The 24,389-nt window shown below is 36.2% G+C and overlaps 1 protein-coding gene across 1 annotated transcript in view; it reads right to left on the bottom strand.

Moving 5' to 3' along the window:
- Positions 1-24,389, bottom strand: part of LOC127653872 (receptor-type tyrosine-protein phosphatase T-like) — a 322,776-nt gene that overhangs the window by 33,281 nt on the left and 265,106 nt on the right. The window contains exons 21-22 of the mRNA XM_052140673.1: positions 16,230-16,417; positions 8,093-8,180 (exon numbers count right to left, since the gene is read on the bottom strand). Coding sequence (XP_051996633.1) covers positions 8,093-8,180; positions 16,230-16,417 — 276 coding nt within the window. The remainder of the gene's footprint in view (positions 1-8,092; positions 8,181-16,229; positions 16,418-24,389) is intronic.

Here is a 24,389-nt window from a genome sequence, read left to right as displayed (position 1 = left end):
TCCTCCTTGCTCGTTTTATAGTCTCGAGAATGAGCTAGAATCAGCCAGTCGTTGAGACAGTTGAGGCCTTGGTTGCCAGTGATGATGTGAGCCTACAGGCCCAAGACGGGAGCCTCGGGCGGTTCCGCCAAGCGACAGCGCTTTGTGTGCACAAGTGCACCGCAACCAACTTATCCACCAGGGGAATCGCTGAGTACCCCCTGGCAGCACCACCATCGAGTGTAGTGAGAGCAGAGGAGCTCAAAGATTGGGTCCGGGCAGTAACTGCTGTAATGTATCGTAAATAGCTCCTGTCTCTTTAAAGTCCTCCTATCCGAAAAGCCCACTCTGCTCTGATTGGCCAGCTGCCCCAGTCTATTGTGACTGTCAACTGCTTAGAGAGTGTATCGGAAACATAACACCTCTTACCATAACTGAGATCAGCTCCCGAGGCTTCCTGAACAGCGCATTCCTGAGAGGGCATTATGCAAATGTGTTACATAGTGATGTATCTATGACACAGAAGTAATGGCTGGACTGCAAACCCGGTGTTTCAGGCAGTTCAGGAGCAGTGCTTTCTATGGGAGAGATTAACTCCCTTTGGTGTGGACTTTGTAACTTTGCAGACATTTTACATGCACAAACAGCTATATTACACACTAAAGGAAAGATAAAATCCCAAAAAGCATAATAGGGCCTCTTTAAGAAAATTATTATCCTGTTTAAAAAAAGTCAAAAATGTTTGAAGTTTGATTGCAATTACCAATGGCAGGCACGTGTTATTAGAAGGCATTCAACCTGTGATGCTCACTCTAATTTTGTGCACAAGGAAGACAATCACATCTTTCAAAAATCTCTATAATGATGGGTAACACTTTCCTAGAAAAAAAAAACTCTTGTTTCTTAGCAACTCAAACCTGGATGACCTGAGTTCAGCATTATACTTTGGGAATTGACAATAAGAATCTGACCATTTTTGTAAAAGTGGCTGTACAGTTCACCAGAGATGGAAAGATCTTGGCATGTAATTGACTTAATTACATTTTCTTTTATTAATTTTCTTTTCTTCGCAAAAGCACGACCTCCAAAGAGTTTAACACGAACACCACGTCTTTCCACCCTAAAAAGGTGAAGCTGTATATCCTGAAAATTACGATGCCACTACTGGAGAAATGAAAGGGCTTGGAAATGGAAAGCAAGGAGGCGGTAAAAGACGGGTCTGATACTTGCTCCGCACACACGTGTGGCATTCCGCTTTGATCATACAGAGAATGCAAATGTGTTGTTGAACATGTCAACTCCAAGCCAATGGATTGGGACTAGGCAGTTGCTACAGGGCTCATTTGGCACACTTTTTTCAATGCAATTCTCTGATTGGAGGATTGTTTTTGTTCAGGATCATGAGTTGTGTAGTTTTTCACCAGGAACTACACTATTAAACATGATTTTATTAAAATGAAGTTGACTAGACTGATTGCCTCAACAAAAGCATATACCATTGTGAGCAACTTTGGAGCTTGCAGTGGGTCTGTCTTTAAAGTTTAAAAGTTTATTGTTACGTAATCTACTCCCTTATGAAGCAAATGAATGGAAGTTTCTCTTTGTATTTTTGTATTCATTATTGCAAGGAGAAACAAGTTTCTAGAGCTATGAGGGTGTTGTGCTGGTTGTTTACTCTTAGACAAACCCTCCTTCCAGTTTAAATCTACTCAGAGTTCAACCAACTCATATTGTTGAACTATAAACTTTATTTTTGGCTTTTTCCCACCTCACAAACATCTCAACTGTCTCTCACTCTCACAGTTGTATGTATGCTGACCTCTGCTCCCTGAAAGGCTTTGTCTGTAATGGAAGAACACAAGAGGGGAAATGGACGGATGTGAAAAGAAGAGAGAGAGAAAGACACAGGGATAATTAGATGTCACTGAGTCAGTTGTCATAAGGGCAAGCCCTCAGCTGGGTTCCTCTCCACTGCGAAGGGCCAGACACAAAGCTCTAATTGGGAGAGGAATGACCAGATAACAGACGAGTGTGAGCTGTAATGCATGGGGAAAGTAGTTCTTAGTCATCCCTGCAAAACTATCTAGCTGCCTGGATGATCACCTGTTTAGAGGACTGCAGGGGAGGAGACTGAGGTGAAAAAGACATTACAGTGACATATGATGAAAAGTGGATTTTGATATTTTTTATATTATTGGAATTACTTGCAAAGCCAAGCACTGTTACTTTTGTGCATACTTAGGGTTAGTGATTTCAACATAGCCCTAACACAAAGTATTATATTTTGGCATGTAGCTAGTCCCACACTGTTTGTGCTACGGATATGAATGATACCTCAAATATTGCAGCTTGTTGAGGAGAGGTGCACTGTCATCAGATTGACAGTTTTTGCCTGGTAGATGATAAAATGGGCAAAGAATAACACCAAAGTTCAATTTTGAAAATGGTTCCAGAGCCATATCTTGGCACAAGAATATCGTAGAAACTGCAGAACATCTTAGCAACTACCTAGCAACTCCCTAGGAACCACCTACAACACCACTGCATTGAGGCATCTATTTTTGCAAAAGCAAGAACACCTCACATTTTCTTCAGAAAAACTAAATATTTTACTTTCGTAATGGCCGATTTATGATATTATATGTTATATTATGATATGGCAGATATTATAAATCTGTGCTGTTTTGCTTGGTAGCTTAACAAAAGCAGTTTTCAAACTGAAGCTCCAATGTCAAATTTTACATGATTAAAGTGAAATCAGACATCAAAACATCTTACCATACAGGAAAAAAAGTTTGTAGTACTATAGTTTACTAACAATTTGAACTGAAAAAATAAGACCTAATAAAATCTGTTTCTAAAGTCAGCCTAATAAAATAAATATGGTAATATTGGCCTGTGTAAGCTGATTACAAAGTAATTAGTTACTGTAATCTAAATGCTCTGAAATCAAAAGGTAGTGAATCAGAAAGTAACTTAAAAGTAATTTAATTAGTAACGTTTGCTTTTTTGATGAAGTAATCATTAATGCAATCTGATTACAGTTTTTGTTATGGTAATATGTAGTGGATTACATTTTTTAATAATTTACTGAAAAAAGCACTGATATTGGCTAATACTGATATGATTACAGAGAGAATAAATCTATAGTACAGTTCACACTTAAGCTCAAATCTGCAATTTTCCGGTACATTTTTCAAGTGAAATCAGGTATCAAAATGTTTTAATGTACAATAGACAATCTATATAAATGAGTAGGAATTTTGTAGCCTGGCATAGAAAAGAGTTTGAATGGGAAAATAAACAATAAAGACTGATATTCAATTATTTCAAAATCAGCCTAATCAGACCAGTGCTGATTTAAAAAAAAATAAAAAAATTGGCCAATACCGATATCATCACTATATAGTGCTTCCCTGATGTTAAGTGACGAATAGGCTTCTTTAAGGGCAGACAAACAGAAGATTTCAAAAAAAGTATTAAAATGCCTTTCTTCTATCTTTTAGCACCTCATCCCAAACAGAAAAGAACTTAACATTAACAAACTTAAAAGGGAGAAGTCCTCTCTTTGAAATTACAGCCTAAAAAATGTCACCAGTCTCTTAATCACCGCTCTTAAGCCTGTGTCTTCTTCCCTGCTCGTATATATAACCTCAGTGTGCTGTCAGATGACCTAGTACATTATACACCAAAACAGCCTATTAAATCACTTCTTGGCAGCAAAGAGGTTCCTCTGTCAAATGGGCCAAGCGTCTTGCACACCTCATGGCGCAAAAGCTCGGCACTCTGGAAGTTAATCCAGTTTAATCCATTTCCATCCACTCTGGGATAAGACGCTTTGCTCCTGAAGTCTACCTGGAGAAGCGGAGGGGCTTAAAAGAGGCAGATGTGTTTATGTGAACGTTTGCACTTTGAAAGCTTGGTGTTAAGGCCAGTGTCATCCTAATCTGAACAGGATTAATTTTCGAGGTTTTATTTGCAGCAAAGGCAATAAAAAGGGTATACTTTGTCTTGTATGTAGGGCTTCTTAATGAGGAAATTCAATTCCACCTGTTATTCTCGTGATGTGTAACCTCGTGTGATCTCATTATGTAACATAACATTGGAACACAGAATTAGATCTTTTATATATGTCAATTGTTTCTCCAAGACAGAAAAATTTTCTGAAGTCTACTGCTTCTTAGATGTTTTTCCTGATAAAAAATAAAAAACTCTAGAAATTTCATATATGTATATTCTAGTGTTTCAGAATACCAAAGTCTGGGAATCTCTTGAATATCTTAAAGATGGCAATGATATTAAATGCAGAGCAAATTGAGACTTTTGCTGAAGTCTGCTGCTTCTCAGATTTTTGTCTCCTTAGAAAAAGACCATCAAAACCTCGTGTCTCTTCTCTAAGGCTTCAGAAGAGATTTTAACAATGTTTCAAACTGTGCTTAGATTTGCTATGATGCCCAAGTCTGCAGACAAAAGTCAGAGACTTCAAAATGAACTCAAGAGTTTCTCATCAAATTCTCCCAAAACCAAATTATTTTAGCTAGCCTATCTACATACATTGTATAGTTTTATATTCTACACTGTATGTCACCATTTGTGCCTATTGTTACTTCTAAGGATTTATAGGGTAGTTTAATAAATGAATGATGAATAAGTAATTTATTTATGTAAATGAGGTTTGAATCTGGCTAGTTGGCTTTTCTTGATTATGATTGTTAATCGATGATAAATAAACAGATAGTGTATAACTTAAGATCATTATTACAAAATGCTGCCCATGTGAATATTAATACTCAAGCTTTGGCCAATTCATCAGAGAAGGTTTTTTTGTCCAGAAAGACTTCAAGAGAACCTGAAAATCTGGCAGCACTACGTGAAGGGAATAAATGTCAAAATTTGAAGTGTTCACAGAGAAGAAAGGAGAAGGTGTCTTCACACAGACACATAGATCCACACAATCAGAGAACTTAAAAGGACAAGACACGTTCACTTCTTTGTTTGGACTAATGAAGATGAACAACCTGGACACTTTATTTTTCATCGGGTGCCTTACCTTGCATATTTTAACCTCAGATCCACAAAGGCAATGATACTAACTGGTTAAAATGAGTGACGGTTGGTATAATGAGCTCATGTGTGATGGTTATCCATTGGGAGTTTGGCTCTCTTCATGGATGGATTGTGTGGTGTTGGCAACATGAAAATTGCATCATATGAATGATTTTTATTCAGTAACAGAACTGAATTCAGTTCATATGAACATACAAAGTACCATGTCCTCTGTGTTACATGTGAAGGAATACATTTTTGACAGACCAGTACACAAATAGATTTCAAAAACCTAGTGTTCTTATGACTTAAAAGTTTTCATCCAAGTCCTCCATACTGTTGCACGAATTCTGTTGCTTATATGCATTTAAACCATCAGCTTTGTACACAGCCAGGGTAAACTGCATCTTATCTTTGGAAGCGTTTTGTAAATCAGACGCTGTTCTCTGTAGTCCATCAAATAAACCCGTTGCATCTGTGAGACACAGATTCCCAGAGCGTACACTCGAGTGTCTGTGCTCGCGCTGCTGTGTTACAGCACACATTCGGCCGAACAAATGGTATTTCATATAAGGCTGACATTTACATGGATTTATAACAGATATCTCAAAATAATAAATAATTTATTTAGAGCTTGGTGCCCTTTGGGTTTAGAGGCCCCTGGGCAATGGCCCAGTGGTTACTCCGTCCTTGAGTAGCTCATCCGGGAATTTCTTATCTGCTGTTTTATGAATATACTGACAGTTCTGATATATTACATTATTTGCAAACTGCTTTTGGATATTCAGACCCAGGGTGCTACATTAAATGCAAAAAAATTCAGATAAGTACAGAGTTAAAGTCTTGCTTAATCCCTCTATACATTCTCTTCTTTTCATGTGCCGTATTTCTGTTCCATTACGAACATCACTCCGATTCTCTTTCTGTTTAATTCTACGCGATGTCCTTGTCCCCTGCTTTGGGATAACCCCTGTAGCTCACTTTTTGTACCGCCCATTTTTTTCTAAGCTGCTGCCAATGCATTTCCTCCAATCTCAGTCCAAACAGAGTATGAAATGGGCTTCAATTCCTCATGCCAATCAAATCCAAACTGAAACAGCACACGTCTGTCAAACGTTGTGCGCCAAGACATAGCATGCTATCTATCTCTATTTATTACTCTCTCTACCTCATTAACAAGCTACAACAAACATAAATGAAGAGATATACTAATGAAGGACATTTTGGAAATGGTACAAAAATGTCAGTGTATTATAAATCCAGAGATGTTAGAATCTGCTTTGAAGCAGAGTAGGGGTAAATATGAGCTGTCTTCCAATCTCCTCCATTCTCCATTTCACTGATATGTAAATGTTTGCCAATAACAGTTTATTTTTGGTGTAGAGTCTCATGAATTATAAATGACCATATGGGCTAAAATGCCTGACACTGCCTGCTTAAAACATTGAAGGGATGAGCGGGACGGGACAGATGTCTCAAAATGAAACGGCTTTCCTCGTCTCCCATAAATTGTCAGAGTTAATCAAGGAATGTGTTTGTGGGTTGATTTTTTCTTGGCATGCTTTGCAAAACATAGTTCCAATTTGTGGTGGTTAAAACTGCAAACACAGGGAAATACTTCACAAAACAACCCCCTTTTTTTGGCAGATTTGAAATGATTCTGTTATGTAAAGATCCATATGCATTAAGTCCTAACTTAACCTAAAGCAACATCAGTTTAATAAAAAAATTCCACTGTGGAGGATTTCTCATTTCATTAGAAATGAACAGAATACCATTACTGAGCCAGAACATGAAAAAACTAAAAAAATCTAAATTAAAAATTCAATTGTGTTCAAAAGCATATTCTTGTCTTAGCACAAAACTAAGCCTTCAATGGTTAACATGCAGAGCTGTCGGGTTCGATTTGGCATGAAATGTGGAGGATTTGATCATTTGTTCTTGTGTGTTTACATCATGCCCATAAACAAATTGCATCTTTAAACATTAAATAGAGTATTTTAGCACCAACATAATTACAAAATTCACCTTTAAGCAGTTACTTGTTATCTGAATGAGATGTTGTGCTATAGACGCAGTTTATTAGCATTTTACAATGCCAGTCAAAGTAATAAGCGACTAACGACTCACTCATTAGCAAAAGGTTGCCCTAGGCATCTCTTGTTAAATAAAGCCATCTCACTCATCTGCTTCTAACACTATTTTCCCACAAAAATGATCATTTGTACTGATGAACAACATGATGGACAGTTTTATTAACAACTTGTTTAATTTGGCTGGTTTAACTAATAGCAAATTTATCATAATACCCGCTGGCCATCAACCCGTGACAGGCTATTTCATTTGGGCTACTGTTTCATCTAATTTTAAGAATATAGTGTCAGTGATAGTGATAGTGTCAGTAAACCTTTTCGAAAATAAAAATAAAGTTTATAACAGGATAGAGTATAATGAATTGTGCTGCTACATTACCAAATAGGTGGCATGGTGGTACCAGAGACTTTTAGACATATACCATGGTAGTGCCATGGTTTTCTTTGAATGATATAGTATTTATCTTAGAATACTATATTTTGTACCTTGGAGTACTATGTAAATACCATGAAAAATGAGTATGGTAATCATTCAGTACTATGGTATACAAAACATCAAAGTACCAAGGTACTACTATGTGACTGCAATGCATGATAGAACAATAAGCTAGCTTAAAAAATAGTGGTCTTTTCATACAGTATATGTAGAAATACAAGAATCTGTGCATTAAAAGCATACTTACAGTTTACTTAAACAATATTATTAACTTGTAAGTGTATGTATCCATCCTTGTGCTTATTTTATGAGCTGTGAATGCATTAAATCAGTTTATCTAGGCTAAAGAGTGTCTGTTGTTTAGTAATTCTTTAGGGTAAAATGTTGGCCAACAACTGTACTGAAGAAGAAAGAGTGGTCAAGTGAGGTCAAGTGAGGTCAACTAGGTGAGAGAAACCCAAACCATGCCTTTACAGAATGCAATTTTGCAAACAAGTGTTTAAACACCATAGAGAATCCATGTTGTTTCGGTACTCACAAGCGATGATGTTGCCATAGCGATTCTTGTTGCGGTTCTCATCCTTCTTGGCTGTTTCCCATGGGGCCGTTTGTCCCTCAGCCAGACCCTGGAATCATTTTAAGAATACCTTCAGACATATCCAGCACATTGAAGACTTACAATTACATTTATTCATTTGGCAGATGTGGCTCAAGAAATAAATTGTATTGGTACATGTGTTCCCTAGGAATCTGAGCTCACGTTCATATATACATATATAACCCTGAAGGCCAAAAAAGTACCAGTTCTACATTCTATGCCACATTGATCAACATTTTGTAGATATCACAGAGTACCTTCAAAGTCATAGGTTCTGATTTGATCATTTATGAAAGTTATGGAAAGCAAACTTTTCTCAGATTGAGGTTTATTCTTGGCAAGTTCTTCAGGAATTACAGATAACACAAGTCATTTCTCTTGATATCGCTGAGTGTCCCTTGAGTGTGTAAGAGTCTGGTAATTGTAGAGTCATATTTTAGCCATAGGGCAAAGACAACACCGAAACTGTTAGACAAGAGCGTTGAATAGTGGCCACTTAAACTGTAGTGCAATCTTTATACTGTCCAAACACACAACAAACCATTTACTGTGACAGACCAAGAGAAACAACACTATGCATGAAAAAGAGACTTTATGGACCAAGTAACTCAAAATGAAGACATTTTATGATGACCGTGTAATATGGTGAAGTTTTTCAACAGACTTCTCTGTGAAAGAACAATAATAGAGAGAGACAGACATTATATAGAGGCACGTAATTTTCTAAGTAATACATAGTGGCCAACGTAACTAGTTGAAAATGTTAATAAATTACCTATGCATTTTCTTGTAAAGATTCTGACCCACTTTATATTAGGTGGCCTTAACTACTATATATTTGACCATTTGATACAATTTACTTATTAAGTATATACGTGTTGTTGCATTGTAATTACATTTAAAGTACTTGCATTTAATTACATTTGTAGTTACACTGTTAACATTACCCCTAACCCTTACCCCCAAAACCTAACTCTAACCCCAATTTTGCAGAAAAACATGTAGATACACTGTAAATGCATAGTCTAGTATGTATTTAATGTTAGTACACAGTAGTTTAGGCCACCTAATATAAAGTTTAAAGACATGAATGACATCAAAATAAAATGACATGAAAATACAACTGTTCTGCATGACATTTATCATAACGTTTAACTGACATTAGTTCAAACATGCTGCATGCAGTTAGTCCAAAAAACATGAATAATTGGCTAATCAGTAGCTTTGCTGTGTCTTTTACATCTGTAAATAGCCTCAATTATTTTACATGATCAATCATCACCTTCACATTGCCTTAAAGTGACAGTGACCTGGTCAATTAATTTGTCCATACTGACAGTGTAAATGCTACATCATCACAGCCAATCAGTTTTAAAGGAAACATAATAATTACATGAAAAGATCCTAAACTAATCTTGTTCACCTATAACTTGCTTGTTAGCAACTGCATTTTGTATTTTTCAGTTGTACTTAAAGGAATAGTTCATCCAAAAATGAATAAGGGTGAGTAAATAAGGGTGCATATAAGGGTGCATGTAACTGATGACACAATTAAAATTTTTAGGTGAACTATTCCTTTAAAATGTTTTGTATCCGTTGGGTATTATGGTTGTGTTTTACATACAATGGTTTTTACCTCATAGACTCTTTTGGTTGGAAGAATCAATCAGCATCAGGCAGGGGCATATACAAGATATTATTGTATTTTTTTTTTCTTTCAGTACAAAGTCTGATGCAGCCCATCTGGAACTAGTCAAGCATAAAAGCTCAAACATGCAGAGCGTATCATATCCGTAGTAGGCTACTGTTACTTCAGGTGATTTAAACATGATCTGGCACCAGTGAAAATCAAAAGCCTCATTTTTATTGAACCACGTTTTCAGTGTGAATTAAACATGATCTGGCAACTCTTTAAAATAAATCAGTCACATTTCTTAATGCAGGGATGCTGGCATCTGGCAACTCTGCCAATGCACTCATTATAATTGTGATATAGTCAGGGTAACTGAGTCAAGCTCTGTGTCCCCCTGACAGACAGAGAAACTTAAACAGTTTGAGAGGTTCTTAATGAGACATTTTAAAGCATAGCTAAAATATCCCTAGAACCTTTATAGAAAAGGACTAAAACAGCATTCTTCCAGCAAAGAGCTAAACTTATTTCTCATTTGTTCTTTACCATGAGGAATATATTCCTCATCCACCTCTCCAAAAACACCCTCACTGGAGCTTCTCTCTTTTCTAACCTTCTGTTTTTGATACTATTAGAAATGTTTAGAGGTGAAGAGAAGACAGTGCGAAATAAAACTTCCACTGGTGTCTCAATGGACAAGTAGAGATATGTGAGTGGGTCTACAGTGAGTTTGTGTTAGAGCATGTGTGTGTATCTGTGAAATACAGCAGACTGTCAGACCTCTTTCACCCCCATATCCTTATAATAACTATAATCTTCATCACCACTACAAAACAATATGATTTTCTCTTTCTCAACATCATCATATCCACTTTTCACTGTATTCAGACTAATATATTTAAAATATGTTCATATCACATTGCTCATCAGCTTCCTAAATGCATAAGAAGACAGCATAGGTGTGTTGTTGTTCTACTGTTATCTGATTAGTAATGCCCTTAATGTCTGTTAAAATGTGCAAAATGTATTTTCAAGTATGAACTATTTTGTGTAATGTGGTCATGCTACATTATAAATATCATACAGTAGGAGTGGGCGATATACCGGTAGACATGATATACCGGTTGAAATTTGCCAACCGGTACACATTTTGGATCATTGTATCTGTCTAGATAACGCAAAATTGCCACATGATAAATGTGTACAGCACATAACACATACACATTGCACACTCTGTCAGATAAATGGAGGAAGGAGGAGCGACTGCTCGTGCCTCAAATTCATTTGTATGAGAAGATGAGAGGTTGATTATGAAGGATACATTTTAAGATTCACATATTAACCCTTTCTACAATTCTGTTTGAATGATGTTTGATATCAAGAAACACATCAGGCATATTTTCCTTCAGATATTTTTTGTGTTATTTATAGATATTACTAAAAACACAAAGAGCCTAATTAAGTGTTTTATTTACGGATCGTTTATTTATTTATGTTACTTTACTTTTTGCATTGCTTTGAGAAGATGTTAAGTTTCTTGAGGAAAGTTATAACAACAAAAATAATAATAATAAAAAATAATTACAACAACAATAATAATAATAAATATAGCTGCAAGCAGCAATACCGGGGTCAAGCCAAATATTGGCAGCATGAGCAGCGAAAGAAGCATTGTGAAACATTTTAAGTTAGAATTCTGATGAATGCTGTAGGAGTTTAAGATAAATAACAAATATCTATGGACATATTTCTCAAGATACACAACTGTTCTATATGCTTGTTCTAGTTACTAGCACATTAAAATCCCTATCATCGACATAACAAAAGTGCTTGATCTCTTGGCTATTATTAAATTGATAAAGAGTGTTTACTAAAGGTTGTGCAGAGGATGTTAAGTGCAACATTGCACACTATACATTGTTTTGTGTATTCTCAAGCACTTTGTAGGATTTTTGTAAAAAATTGGAGAACTCAGTTTACTACAGGGCATCCAGAAATCACAGTGACCACACCCCCCCACCGGGCAAGGTCCTAAAATATTTTCATTTTACTAAGCAAATGCAACAGCCTTAATTCCTCTTTAGTATTTTTTATAAATGTGGTACATTCAAATTTGTTTGAGAAACAATTCTAAACAAAAGGCATGGTCTACAAATAATCAGCAGATTTCAATTTCATGTTGATTGGACAAATGTTATAGGAGTAATAGCAACAGCAAAACATTTACATAAAATCAAAACATGGCCACCTATGGTATCATTGTTCTCTGCATGACCCACAAGACCAGTCTCACAAAAATGCAAAAATATGGCCTCAAGTCCATTTTGGTGTGCTCAATGTCAAATTTGTTGATGACTGGCCAACGGCTGCCATGTTTCTCAATATATGCAGCTGTCCTCATGATCAATGATGGCAACTCCCACATAGACACTGAATGCAAAGGCACTACATACAAATTTTGAAATGAATTGGACCAATGTTTCTATAGTTAGAGCCACTATCATATTTTTCCGTTATAGTGCCACCAAATGGCCAAAACCCACAACTTTTTCTGTGTGATCTCAGGTTGAACCCTTATATAATTGTGTCAAGTTTGGTGAAAATATCTAATTTCACTTAAGAGTTATATCAATTTACGTAAAAGTAGACCACTTTTAAAATGCATCTGAATTTTTTTAGCATTTACAAGCAAAATGTTGCCATGTTCTCTTCACTCCTAAAATTTTTTTTCGGATGATCGGATGAACAGCTTTGAAGCAATTTGCTAAAGTAGTTTCGAAAAAGTTTTTTTTAAGTGGCAAGGGGCCATAAGGTGAACCACAGCAAATATTGTATCGTTGCGCTTGGTAAGTCCTCCCGAACTTAACGAGACCAGTCCAGTGAAAACAGACCAACACCACTAAAAATTATAATCTCACAAATACAAAAATAAATATTTTTCCACCACTAGTTGGTACTGGAACTAAACTGCTCAGACACCTTCAGGGCATGGTCTGATGACACATACAAAGTTTCATAACGATACACCAATGCGTTCATAAAATACAGCATTTTGCGACAAAATAAAAAATGGCCGATGCCCAAAATGGCTGATACTGGTCAGGAGCCAAAATATCTCCTGACCAGTAGGGGCAGTATGGCAAAACAATGCAGATGACCTCAAGGCATGATGGCGGTGACACATACCAAGTTTTGTCACAATCTGTCAAAGTGTTGCAGAGATACAACATGAAGTCCATTTTGGCGTGCAAGCCATCAATTTCGTGAAGCCCTTTCTCAGAAACTATTTGAAATATCGAAAAAAAAAAAGGGATAACTTTTGTGTAGTTCTATCTAATGATCGCTTTAAAACAATTTTAGTGGAAATCAGACATAAATCGTAGGAGTAACGAAAAAACATGTTTCCATATAATTCAAAATGGCGGAAAATCTAGTTTTCTAGGAAATCAAAAGCAAGGTATACATTCGACTGTGAAATTTTGACCTGTTAGAGGTGCTAAAGGGTTTGAGTTACAGACTCCAAATTTGCTATGGTATCAGTTCAGACTGTCCTCTAGCTGTGTGCAAAATTTCATAACTTTCCTGTAAACGGTTCTATGGGCAGCCATAGACTCCCATGGCAGAAAGAAAAAAAGAATAACGACAACAAGGATTTCAATGGGGTCTTTGCCCTTTCAGGGATTGACCTATATATAACATATATATACAGTATGTATAAAGTAGTTATATGTATATAATGCATGTTGAATATATACACTTTAAAATGAAAGTTTGTGAGTTCTGATTAATCTCCAAACTGGTTAATTCTAAGAACTCTCAAAACTCTTTACTGAAGAAGTTTTGGACATCCTTATAAAGAAATAATACTAAAAATGCTTGTAGAACCAAGGTCATTAAAAAGAGAATGGTCACTGTTGTGCTGTATAACCTTTATACGTTCCATTAACTTCTAATTTTTTTCTCTCTCTAACATGTACACAGATTTGTGAACACACATCTGTCAGAATGAGATTAATGATGCGATTATGCTGACATCATGGCCGTCATCAGCTTTTTGCCAGCATGGTCAGATCTGCATCACTCGCTCTCTCTCTGTTATTCTGTCCATCATATCTCATCTGTCTAGTCTTACCTCATTTTTTCCAAGGAGGTATATAATAGTTGGAGAAAGTTATCCGTTCGCATTCACAATCATCTCAAAGAGATTCAATTGTTTGGTCAAAATACATGCCTAATTTTGAATGGAAGTCAACAGAGAAAGAGGATTCATGTCCCCATAATAATGTAGTTACAGTAACTACAAGTACCTAAGTGAACCATGATAACCAGCCAAACCCTGAAACCTTTGTCTGTACCCTTTTCATCCCTTTTGTCTTGACTTTAGGAATTATGACATGAAATACACACACAAATCCAGCAATGACAATATTCTGTAAATGTGAAAAAAAATCTGCCAACTTCATTTACAGAGGAACTTGTGAGGCAAATCATGCTGGAAGAGAGAGACAAAAACAAAAATGCTTTATAACTTGATAAATGACCCTTTAAACAGAAGGCACAATCTATGGACTGCTAAGACAGGCATGAGCTTCCAGTAATGCATGTCATGTTTACTTCTAGACTTCAGACAATGTGAAGCAGTATTATTGTAATTCTCATAAGTCAATCTTTATAAAGAGGCAACCAGATATCAAAAACAAACAAATAAAAACCATATCTCAGATCATGGTAGACCTCTCTCTGGTCTCTATTCTGGCCTAATCTTATTCAGACCTAATGTGAAGTCACCATTGTTTGGTTATCCCAAAGACCAGATTGCTTTAATGACAAAGACCTGCACAATGTCAATTGTGAAGACAGCATATATTACAAAAGGATACTAGAGAGCATGAAATGCAATCTGTTCTTCTCCATGCATGCTACTGACATTCTGTCACCTCAGTTAAAAAATAAATAAATCAAAAGGCAGACATAAATGTATGTGTTAATAAGTGTTTACCCCAGTTGCTTACTAGTCAAAAGTGTTTTGAATGTAACTATGTCTGATCATACAGTAATATCTTGCCCTTATTGTACTTATAGTAAACAGCAAACTACATATAGCTATCTCATATTGGAACATAAGATTCAAAGCATTCTTAAAAATGTGCTTTAAAAACATTAATTACTCAAGTGAATGAAAACAAACCTCTAAATAAACTAAAACTCTTCAAGGCAACATCTAAGACTTTTAAAGCCACAATTTATGGGAAATAAATTCAGATAAAATAACTGGCCGTATCAAAGGTTCATCTCAAATCTATCTGATGTTTGCAGTGTACAACATATTCAAGTTCACTTCAACAGAGTTCAACTAAATGGCAAGGTCACAACAGTGCCAGCGTACATTTTCGCAGGCTTATAACTTCACATCTGCACATGAAAAAGGGAGAATATAAAGACACACAAAACATCATTTGTCATTTTTTTCTGATTTCCTTTCAAACGACAAGGAGACAATATAACAGATGCGATTTCTATGTTGGTGACCTTTGTCAATTTGAATAATCATAGGAATGATTTATTTGTATTATTAAAGTGAGTAGAAAGTGTGTGCAATTGAATATTTCTTTCATGAATATTTGCTAAATAAAAACACTTGCCAAGCATAAAAGGCTAAAACAAATTTTTATAGCTGTACGATTTTCAAAATTGCCTCAGAGAGGCTTGACACAATGTAATTGTCGCAAATTCATTATATCATTGTGCATGAAACCTTCAAATTCAGGCTTTCCAGAAGTTGCCCTTTTAAGGCTCAATAGCCCTAAAGGTTGAGTGTACCTGTGGCTTGATTTCTATTCTAAAACGCTAAAAGTTTTCTGTTAGGAATAACACAATCTCTCCAGGTTATATATTCTCAGTTATTATGAAGTAATTTGTAGCAATTAAACTAGATAACAATGAGTAGAACTATATATTCTGCTTTGCTTTTGAGATATATCTGTCAAATAATCTGTGCATTTCTATTTTTTATATTATTCTCTATTATGGTGTTAACATCTACAGTATTTCATAACCCCCTTAATGTCATGAAAAACAAAACTAACTAATAAGTTGTTTTCATGTTGGTCAAACATGAATCTTCTGTTTGCAGTTCCCTAACATCATAATTTTCCAATGTATGCTGTTATAAAGTGTGTCTTAGAAAGTATCTGTTTTCATTGGAGGAAAAATCTGTGGAAGAGAAGTGTAAACATATAGCAAAATCAATTTGTTTTCATGCTATAACGTATCAGTTGACTTGGCCTAAGTGAGCGGTTCTTGGCCAAAATAAGCTGCAAACTGGACCAGAATTAATGCCGGTATACAATAGTTTAGCTATGTGAGACTAGCAATATTTCCCTTCAAAATCAGCCAAATACTTTTCGATTTCAATTCTATGTTCCATCAAAAATGGTCTGTTCTTACCTCATACTCCTCTTTAAACCCATAACCCTGCCCACACTTCATCTGGGTGATGTGTTGGAGCAAGTCTGCAACTCGTATGGCTGGTTGGAACTGGCCGGCTTGATAGGACATCTCCACTGACTCACAGCCCCCATATGGGTATGTCTGGATGGTCATCGAGGGCTGGGACATCTCACTGTGGCTTCCATCTGTGAAGGGAGAATTCAAAATCCTTGAGTACCCAATGTGCAATTGGCAGGTTGAGAGGACAGACAAATCCGGTTAATTCTTAGAGCTGGTAACCAGTAGGTTGCTGGTTCAATCCCCACAATACTGTGCCAATTTGCCCTTTGAAAAACGTAACCTCAGAATGATCTGGAAGGATTGTACATGTAATAAGTTCATGGTGTCATTATATTATTTGGTGACATCATGTGAAAGTTGCAGAAACTCAATTAGCAGAGGCCTAATTCCTTTTTACAATATGTTACATTTACAATGTACAAGCCCCAGGCATCAATGGAAACAATAGTGAATTGTGCTCCTTTTAATCAATAATACAATAAAGAGATGTCAAACCGCTGTCTGAACAGTGTAATTTCTGTCACATTATCTAAAGATTAAAAGGCATTGTATCTATTGCTGAATATTTATGCTGTTAATGAATGGCAAAATCTAGACTACACATGATTATTAAGCTAAAAAAGACAAAATTGTAGTGATGGGAAACTTTAGGACTCTTTTTACGTATTTCCAACTGTAAAAGGATGCTTTTTCAAAGGCATTTATCAATGTGTCCTATAATTTAAAAACGTATTATCCTTTAGTTTACATCACAGCCCTGCAAAACCATGAGTTGCTATTTGCTATCTCTAGTCTTTTGCAGTACTTTAAGGGGGAGGGACATGCTCATTCTAGAGAGCATTTTATTGGAAAATAATGTGTATATACCTCTGTGGACAAGTTTTGAGTCATCAATTTCTTTGGTCCATTTTCCCAGAAGAGAAAAACTGCCAATTTTAAACATTTTGAAAAGCTAACATGGACTAAAACCCACAAAACTCCAATCAAAAACAAATATTTTGACTTTAAGTCTTTAAATCATCCTGGCCAATCAAACTACATAGCTACTACTGTAAAACTAATTGGGTCATAATCATTATATTTTTGGGGTACTTGGAAAAAGGCGTAAAGAAAACAGAAAACCAAATATTTGGAATAGGTACTGGATGTGATGTTGCCCTCAAAAAAATGTGCAGCTTTGTTTATTTTGCACTAATACCTCTCAATCACAACCAAGTCCCTGAAAGCTCAGTTAAGACCTGGGCAACTGTGTGCTATCTCAGCTTCATTAAATCAAGGCTCAGTATATTGCAAACTTCAGAATGGACACTTATGCATGACAATATACTCAGACTAAGACAGTCTGTCCTTGCAAACCTTTTATTGGAATAAGATTGGAAGAACTGAAGAAATATATTGATGTTAATGAGTTCATTAACTAGAGGAATGGAGGGTGCACATGATGAAGATTTCTTTCATATGGCTTCCTTTAAACACCCAAAGCATCTTTCAGATGCTGAGAGGGGTGGATTATAACTCGACAAATTATTAATGTAGCTATTTGCATATTAATCACCTTCAAAATTCATAACACTTGAAGTAATTCTGGGGCTAAATAATGTATCATCCAAGCCAAAAATCTCCGCTTTCTCCACTGCGAAATGCGAATAATTTCACATGATGTGTTAGCATTGTAGCATTTCTAGTGCCACAAGGAAAATGTGGAAAGTATTAGTATTATTAGAAGAAAACAACTATGCCAATTTCACAGCAAGAGCAGCTACAAAATGTCACTAGTTAACAGCTGCTGAGAATGCTCAGAATTAATTTGGTTTCAGCTCCTAAAACGTAAACTGGATCTGATTGATTGGATTCAATTGCATTTTGATGCTTGTTTTGCCCAGTCAGCTGCCTTGTTGTCTACTGTCTGTCTACATATGCAGCTGCTTTCTGAGACCAGGTCAACACTAATATGTTTTTGGTTGAAAACTCTGTTACCTAACATCATAATTTTCCAAAGTATGCAGAACAAAATAACATTTTGGAAAAATCTCTGTACTCGGAGAGGCATAAACGAAGCAATATCAAACCATTTTTAACCATCAACATTTTAAACTAACTGAAGTTACTATTATGTAATGCATTGCTTAGACAGTAATTCTGCTCCGACATGCGCAACAAAACAATTAGTGCTATTCAAGAGAATCGAGCAAGACACATTACTCACGACTGATTTAATTAAGTTAGCATGTTGCTAAGCTAACATTGTGACATTCATGATACTGATATACATAAAACGTACACAGTATATTGCACCATTTTTTTCATCAATACTTGTCAGATTTAAGTGAAATATATTTAAAGTCAATATTTCTCTCAATTAAAAATGTAGTTTACAATCTTTTTTTTTTTTTTTCTCAAAAGAGTTCAAAGCTATACATTTTAGGATTGCCTGGAGGACAATAAAATGGGATAAGAAGCAACCACCAACAACCACACAGAACACCTCAGCAACTACTTAGAAACAGATTAAAATTGTGGCGGTGAGTTTCGCACAGCCAAGTGCCACTCACCTTTTCTTGAGAGAATTTTAAAATTGTATTCAAACATACTAAAATATACATATTTAGTCTATCTTAGGGCATTTTCTTATATTGGACTAAGTCAATTCGTTTTTAAGTAAATTCAAATTATGTGCTTATGGTTTAATAGCCAGCAAACAAAAAGTAAAAGTTTGAGAGCGGGTGAGAGAGAGAGAGAGAGAGAGAGAGAGAGCGAGAGAGAGAAGTAAGGTCCCTCAATTTACAGCCCCTCCCTCTGCGTTCTCCTTCCCTCTATGGCTATCAGTTCTTTCTTAATTAATTATTCATGTGTTTTCGTCTCAGCCGCAAGGGGCGAATCTCAAAGTGGTGGCCCTGTGGGTGTATTATATTTTTAAAATGACTGGAGAGAAGCGTCTGCCACGTCCCACCCAGTGAAATATTGAACCACTCCTGCTACCCTAGAAATAAAGGTCAAATGTACATTGTAGGCAACATCAAATAGGACATGATACATATGCAGATTATTAAAAAAGTGCTTAAGGTCATGCTAATGCAGATTCTGTATATTCAATCTTTATTTTAGGTTTTGTGGCTTTGAATATATTGCACTGTGGGCTGATGAGATATGAGACAGTTATAATTTGATCAATAAACAGTGCAATCCATAAATGAGGCATGCTGAAACATTAGCAGAGTTTGCTGTGCGATCCCATGGGGCACATTTAGTCTTATACATACACTTTAGGATAATGGAGAACATGAAAACTCTGTCCTTATATGTCAGGCAAAAAGTCTAATTTCTGCTGCACTACTGGCACCAATTGAGTCTCCAATTGGTGCCAGCAATTCCAATTTCCATTTAAAAAACAATGTTCCCAAACACTCCTATTGTTAGGAACAGAAGGCAGCGAAGGCAGATGAGGAGACTGGATCTAAACGCAAGCTTACTTTATTAACAAAATCAAAACAAACACAAAGGAAAACCCTCAATGGGGAAAATAAACACAACACTGAGAAAACGGGCAGGGAAAACACACCGGGCTAACAACATTCAACGAAAGACAAGGACTGAACCAAAAACCAGGATATAAATACATGGACATGGGAAGACAGGAACCAATGAACAAACAGGACTCAAACAAGATAACTAACGAGGGCAGGTGAAAACAATAAACAACGAACACTAACGCTAACAGGGAGAATGTGGAGCAAAACAAAGGACAAAAGTGAAAACTATGGAATAACAAAAGGGACAAAAATGGAAGACAAAGGGGCAACGGTAAAACAAGACAAGATCATACATAACACCTATTGTCCCTTCAACTATTGGAGGCAGAACCAGTATAGATGTTGTATGTGTGCATGAAACAACAATAGTCAGATAGGATTTATAGTACTGTATATTAATGAAAATATATCTATAGAATGGGCCACTTTCATAGTATGAAAGATATATCTGGCATAAAATACAAATCTGTTATTGGCAAAGAAGCCAGATATGACTTGTAATGTCCATCTTATTAGATTCTTGCACAACTGTTTCACATGGGATACTACGGGATGAATATAACCCAGTAACCTGCTATGCATTCATTAAAATCTACAGCCTTCATGCTTCAAATTTATAACTTCCTTTATGAAATGTTGACATTATGTGTGGTGTAATAAATTCGGAAACGTGAAAAGATATACAGCCTGTTATGGAAATGGGGTTTGCAGGTTTCTTAGGCTTGCACTCTGCAAACTAAACACGTGTATTTACAGCTTACTGTGTTGTATACCTGGCAAAACCATATTATTACCAATATTACAGAGATTCTACTGCACTGTGTTGATCTGTGCACCATATTTACTAGCAAATGGAGTTAATGCAGTCAAATGGTATATAATCTGACAGGCTCGCGTTCGACTGTACGTAGACGCTGAGCATTCACGTCAAAATCATATTTGACTTTAAGCCTCCGACTTCTCTCTTGAGGGGAAAAAAAGATCTCAGTAATCTTGCATGCCTTTCCAGTAGAGTTTCAGATGAGATCTAAACACTGTATCAAAATGAACTCGAATATTTCTTTTCAAATTCTTTGAGAATTGATTTTCTACAATTACACTTATAGCTCTATGTTATTACTACATCAACAACTGACATATTTGTCCATTTTTATTTCTCATGAGTACTTTTAGAAGAAACATGTAAGAAAACTGAGACAAAGTAGACAATAAACCAAAATGCAACTGAGTACTCCATTAAGACTCCTAAACTAAGAAAGAGCAACCTCTGAGCAATGTCATTACACTGAATGTCATTCTCAGAAATTTATGCTGGATTTGCGAGGAGTCTTATAGCTAACCATCTAAATCAAGCCCGTCCCTTAGTGGGTTATACATTTCCAACCTCTCAGACTATCATCTCTCCTTGAAATAGAACCCCTCGTTTTCTCTCTTGCTTTTCCAATCTCTGTCATCCATTCTGTTTTTGTTTCCATTGATCCTACAGATATCTAGATTCCTCTACAACATCTAAATATTTCACTCTTTATCTGGCTCTAATACATTGCACATTAACAATTTCTCTACCTTTATCCTCTCTTTCTAACACAATGTTCTCACCGCATCCCTGTGAAAATACATGTTCGCACACACATCGGACGGTGTGTTGACGATCACGGGAAAATGATTTTAAACAACAGCCAGCAGTTCTCTCTGCCTCTGTATGCGATTACCAGGGCACCCGGCATTGTGATCGATAGCCTATAAATGAACTGGAAGCCCCACATAATAGGCAGGTTTATAAATGATTAGGGGGCGCTGGCTTTTCTCAACCTAGTAATCGCAGCAACATCGTTCCAGCAGGGTACATCTCCAGATCAGAAATATAACGCCCCGACTCAAAGTGAGAAATAGTGTCTGTAAAACAGAATGAAAAGGTGTGCCACCTCAAGTGTGATCTTCCCTCTATTCTATTGGCTTACCATCCACTACTTTGTCTTTCCGATTCTTCTATACATAATCACTTCTTTTTATAGAGCCTATCAAAGTTCATTCAGAATTTATTTTGTTGATAACATCAACCTAAGCCTTTTCATAAACTTTATGCTTTTTAAGTAATTTAAGAGTAAAGTCATCAAGAAACGGAGTTCGCAACAAGATGACGACTGATAGTGAATTTTGCAGATACACTTAGTAAGGTGGTAGAAAAGGACAATAACCGATGAATCAACCAATATTTTTTTAAATCGCAAAGAATGTTTAAAAGAATGTTTAAACATTTTACAAGTAAAAAGCAACTATCAGCACTGATTAATCAGTAAATCCGATGTATCGTCTACCAATCGCAACCCATTTTACTTCCGTAATGTGACATATTTCCAGGTGACTGAACATTTTACACGAAAAACTGTAGGGTAGTGATTCATATTCTATATCCTAAATTGATTGTGAATGTATGGACCTCAAAAGGGACTGATTTGGAATGTTCTACATAGACAAAATGTGAGTCATATTAACACGCTCCTTATGTGAATCGTGCAGGAGACTCAGCTCATAATTGATTTCAATAGAGTTTTGTGATAGCCTCTTGCTAAGCTAAGGACAGGATACCCTAATAAGAATACAAATAAAAAGCACACACATATGTTTGCTAAAATAATACATTTTAAATTCTATTCAATTATTTGTATTATTACTTTTCATTATTTCTCTTTGCTTTTGATTTATTTTATTGTATTTTTGCCTTCTTTATTGTACATTTTTCCACTGAGCACAACGCAATGCATTCTCCTCAATGATACATTTGATGCAGCCTTATTATTTGCTAAAAACGAGGTATCTTAGGAGGCAGCATAATTATGCTAACTCAAAAAAAGCATTTGCCTCAGGAGTGCCTATGATGTCTAAACATGCTGTCTAACAAGGAAACTTACTAGGTTTTGGAACAGAGCGAATCTGTCCTTCACTCATGATTTTCTACTCTTATTTGTTGCTTGTTCATTGGCTTCTCTAGGTCAGGCAGTGAGCATCTCAAGTTGGAATGAATATATCGAGTAAGAATGTGAGTGTAGATGATTATGGCATGTACCACCTCCAGTTTACAAACATCTTACAGTACAAAATTTACTGCTCCAATCAATAAATGCCGTCAACTTGCGCTGAGTCGGCTAGAGCTTGATGCCGGGTTTTCGCCTTTGCTCTCTCTCTCGCTTCAATACCCTGTCTGTGTGCTCTTTTTTTCCTCTATTTTGCTTTTTTATTCCTCTAGCACTAAGCAAGCTGTCTCCACTTTCATAACCTCTGTAAATATAGTTGCTCTTAGTGGCTGATTGCAGTTGACTGTATATGTGTATGGGGGAGTTGCAGTCTTTGCTGCGGAGAGTAGCTTTAAACGAGAGTTTTCAAACCCTTACTAGGAGGTGTCTGGATCAAAGTTGCATGTTTAGAGACCCTGAATCTTAGCCTTTTTAAAGTGAACCTTTGAAATGAGCTTTTGGACTGACTGTTAACCCCAAACCCACCAAGATATCTATCAGAAATCCTTTTTCAAAACCTGCTTTTAAAGAAGGCTTTCAATATGTCCTGAAGAATGGGTAACGGAAGAAGCCTTTTGCGAGACTTGAAAAGTTGAAATTTACTGAAGGTACTAAAATGGGTCTACTCTTGCCTTCAAACAGATCACCATATGACACAACTTTGCAACAAATAGTTATTTACTTCTAATGCTGATGCCAGTTTAGTTTGTAGCAATGACCCAGATAGCAAAAAATATCCGCACGGCTTCTTTTTGCCGCCGTCCCTAAGCTGTCGGCTATAGGTGCGTCCCACTGGCGGGGATGAAACGTTTGCCACCGAATTCGTCACTTCATTTTCTCTGGCGGTTGCCTCGGGCTGATCGACCGCGGGCGGCTGGCGGCAAGCCGCTTTGAAATACAAGGATTTCTACTCTCAAAATCGACCAGCCATGTTGGCTATTATTATTTTTTGCTCCAAAGCCATTAGGGTTTATAACAGAGTCTTGACTCTTGATTCCATGATAAGGTAAGGTTTAGGAAATGACATTTAAATTACTTTGAAACTCTGAAGCGATTATACAGTAATATATGTAAAATATATTGAATTATTTTATGCACTTGAAAATTGTTTACATTTCTTTGATTGCTGCGCATTTGAGACATGCACCAATAAACCAAAAATAATACCTTTTGTAAAACTTACTTGGCAATAAATATCTTTATGATTCTGATTAGGTTTTAAAATAGATATTTAATTCATGTTATGAACAATTTAGCAGAATAAATTGATGAAGTTAGACTTTTCACGAATGCCTGACTATCAGTGAACAGTGAAAGACATCTGCAACATGGCCAAAATCTCGGGTATACTTTAATTTTTTTATTAATTTGCAACCATGGTGATATCTGTCATAAACATGAAAATCCCTGTTTTGACGTGAAGGATAAACTCAATGAAAAAGCGAAATTATCCTCTGGTTTCACAGTTGCGTAGAAATTTCGTTTATGTCTACATTTTTTCCAACCTCGATTTTTTTAGTTATTTTACCTTTTACAGGTTTTGCAATTATGAC

This window comes from Xyrauchen texanus, chromosome 13 (genome assembly GCF_025860055.1).
Source record: "Xyrauchen texanus isolate HMW12.3.18 chromosome 13, RBS_HiC_50CHRs, whole genome shotgun sequence".
Classification (NCBI taxonomy): Eukaryota; Metazoa; Chordata; class Actinopteri; order Cypriniformes; family Catostomidae; genus Xyrauchen; species Xyrauchen texanus.
This window is presented reverse-complemented; position numbering and strand designations above follow the sequence as displayed.